Raw genomic sequence first — 3,302 nt, forward strand, 5'->3', positions numbered from 1 at the left:
TTTGAGATCAAAAAAAGATTATATTTGGGACAAAGAAGTTAGTTATTGGGGAAAAGGAATTGGTTTGGGAAAAGGATTTTTATGAGATAAAGAGATTGGTTTTGGGGAAAAACAGAGGGTTATTTTTAGGATTAAGGGATTTTTTGTGGGGAAGAAGGGACTGGTTTTTCCCTTTAGGAAAAAGGGATTTGCTTTGGGTAGAAGGGATTGGTTTTGGGATAAAGGGATTTTTTTGAGAAAGGGATTTGTTCTGGGAAATTAAGGATTGTTTTGGGGAAGAAGGGATGGGTTTTAGGAAGATGGAAATGATTTGGGGTAGAAGGGATGACTTTTAGGAAAATGGGATTGATTTGGGGAAGAAGGGATTGTTTTTGGGATAAAGGGCTTGGTCTGGGAAAATTTGAACCCCCAGATCCAACCCCACAGGGAAAAACCCTTGGAAATCATTTTTCCCCACCCTGAGACTGAAACCCCACTCCCAGATTTTGTTACAAAAACCCCATTTTATTGCCCAAAGAAAACCCCGAACTACAAAACACAAATCCCAGAGGAGCTGAGGGGTTTCCCCCGTGGCTCATCCCGTTTTCCAGCGTTCCCAATCCCATTCCCAGCTGGAGCTGCCTGCCCCTAACTGGAGACGCTCTGCAGGAGGGTGATGTTGTCCCCCTTCAGCATGATCCGACCTGGAACCCAACGGGAGCGGGAATGGGGGGGGAGCTTTGGGGTGGGAGAGCCCCAAACCCGCCCGGCCCCACAGCTGGAGCCTGGAACCACAGCTGGGTTCCAATCCTACAGCTGGAGCTCGGCCCCACAGATGGATCCTAGTCCCACAGCTGGAGCCCAATCCCAAAACCTGGAGGCCAGCCCCACAGCTGGATCCCAATCCCACAGCTGGATTCCAACCCCAAAACATGGATCCCAATCCCAGAGATGGATCCTAATCCCACAGCTGGATTCCAGCCCCAAAACCTGGATTCCAATCCCAAAACCTGGATCCCAACCCCACAGCTGGAGCCTGGCCCCACAGCTGGATCCCAGCCCCAAAACCTGAACTCCTGTCCCACAGCTTGATCCCAATCCCATACCTGGATCCCAGCCCCAAAACCTGAATTCCTGTCCCACAGCTTGATCCCAATCCCATATCTGGATCTTGGCCCCAAAACCTGGATTCCAAGCCCAAAACCTGGATCCTGGCCCCAAAACCTGGACCCCAATCCCACAACTGGATCCGAGCCCCAACACCCAAATCCCAATCCCACAGCTGGAGTCCAGCCCCACAGCTGGATTCCAACCCCAAAACATGGATCCCAATCCCAGAGATGGATCCTAATCCCACAGCTGGATCCCAGCCCCAAAACCTGGATTCCCATCCCAAAACCTGGATCCCAGTCCCACAGCTGGATCCTGGCCCCACAGCTGGATTCCAACCCCACAGCTGGATCCCAGCCCCAAAACCTGAACTCGTGTCCCACAGCTGGATCCCAATCCCACAGCTGGATCCCAGCCCCAAAACCTGGATTCCAACCCCAAAACCTCGACCCCAATCCCACAGCTGGATCTGAGCCCCAACACCCAAATCCCCATCCCACAGCTGGATCCTGGCCCCAAAACCTAGATCCCAATCCCAAACTGTGGATTTTAGGCTCCCACATCCAGGTTCCAGGTCCCACATCTGCATTTCACATCCCACACCTGACATTTCAGATCCCACCCCCAAATCCCCCATCCCACTCCCTAATTCCAGCCCCTCCCCCCTGCCCTACCCAGCTGCTTCCTGGATTTGGTTTTGGAGTGAATTTCCTCAGCATCGTCCAGCACCAGGTTCATGTACTCATCAAAGCCCTGCAGGAGCAGCACCAACCTCAGTGAAACCCCAAAAAAACCCAAATCACCCCCCCAAGAAAAAACCCAAATCACCCCCCCAAAAAAAACCAAAAAATAAACCAAAACCACCCCAGAACCTCAAAAAAACTCCAAATAACACAATAAACCCATCCAAACCCCCCCCAAAAAAACCTGAAAAAAACACAAAAATAAAAAAACCAAAAAACCAAAACACCCAAAAAACTAATAAAACCCCCAAACAAACCCTAAAAACACCCCCAAACACTCCAAAAAAAAACCCCAAAAAATTAAAAAAAACCCCCAAAACCCAAGAAAAACCTCCAAAACAAAACAAAACAAAATTTCAAAAAAAAAAAAAAAACAATACAAAAAAAAAAAAAAAAAAACAAACCAACCCCCCCCAAAAAACCTCGAATACAAAACAAAAAAAAAAAACCTCAAAAAACTCCAAAAACCCCAAACCCTGCAATTGCCAGGAGAAGCACAAGGCAGAAAGGGTTTCAGGGGAGGGGAGAAGGCAGAGGGGTGACCCCAGAGCAAGGGGGTGACAAGGGGACAGTGGCACTCACGATGATGCAGCCCTCGATCCTCATGTTCACCTGCTCATAGAGCCACACCTGGATCCTGGATCTCTGCAAGGCACCAAAATCACCTCTGGGGGGGGCCTGGGGGGGTCAGGGTCCATCCCCACCCCCAAATCACGGGGGGTTCCCAAGGAATGTCCCGTGGGATTGCAGGGGGAGGAGCAGCAGGGGCTGCTCTGGTGTTTGGGTGGATTAAGTGGAAAAAAAATGGGGTTTAAATGGGATTTAAATAGGATGGAAATGGGGTTTAAATGGGATTTAAATAGGATGGAAATGGGGTTAAAATGGGTTTAAATGGGAAGAAATGGGGTTTAAGTTGGGTTTAATGGGGTTTAAATGGGGTTTTGGGAAGGAATTGCTCTCTGGGATGGGATTCCCAGAGGAGCTGTGGCTGCTCCATCCCTGGGAGTGTCCAAGGCCAAGTTGGACAGGGGATAAAATGGATAAAATTTATAAAATGGATACAAAAGATAAAATGGGTAAAATGTTTAAAAAGCATAAAATGACACCTCTGGATAGTGGAAGGTTTCCCTGCCATGGCAGGGCTGGGAATGCGATGATCCTTAGGATCTTCCAACCCAAACCATTTCATTAACAATCCCAATTTCGGGACTTCTGACTCATTCCCAAACTGCAAATTCCCACAGAATCCCCATCCCTGGGTGTCCCAGGCCGGGCTGGAGCAGCCTGGCCCAGGGGTCGGTGTCGCTGCCATAGCAGGGCTGGCACCGGGTGGCATTTGGGGTCCCTCCCCGCGGTGATTCACTCACGTTCTGCAGGTAGCGGAAGATCAGGTTCTGGAGCCGAGCGTTAAGGGCACAGCACAGCCGGGAGCTGCGGGGCACGGCCGGGACGGGACCCGAACCCCTGAGG

At 50.2% G+C, this 3,302-nt stretch overlaps 1 protein-coding gene across 1 annotated transcript in view; it reads right to left on the reverse strand.

Annotated features, from left to right (window-relative positions):
* Positions 1-483: 483 nt before the first annotated feature.
* The window catches only part of SNRPE (small nuclear ribonucleoprotein polypeptide E), a 3,461-nt gene continuing 642 nt past the window's right edge, over positions 484-3,302 (reverse strand). Inside the window, exons 2-5 of the mRNA XM_014311298.2 lie at positions 3,200-3,296; positions 2,415-2,477; positions 1,764-1,842; positions 484-683 (exon numbers count right to left, since the gene is read on the reverse strand). Of these exons, the coding sequence (XP_014166773.1) occupies positions 628-683; positions 1,764-1,842; positions 2,415-2,477; positions 3,200-3,296 (295 nt within the window). The 3' untranslated portion in view covers positions 484-627. The remainder of the gene's footprint in view (positions 684-1,763; positions 1,843-2,414; positions 2,478-3,199; positions 3,297-3,302) is intronic.

Source organism: Geospiza fortis, unplaced genomic scaffold (genome assembly GCF_000277835.1).
Source record: "Geospiza fortis unplaced genomic scaffold, GeoFor_1.0 scaffold547, whole genome shotgun sequence".
Taxonomy (NCBI): domain Eukaryota; kingdom Metazoa; phylum Chordata; class Aves; order Passeriformes; family Thraupidae; genus Geospiza; species Geospiza fortis.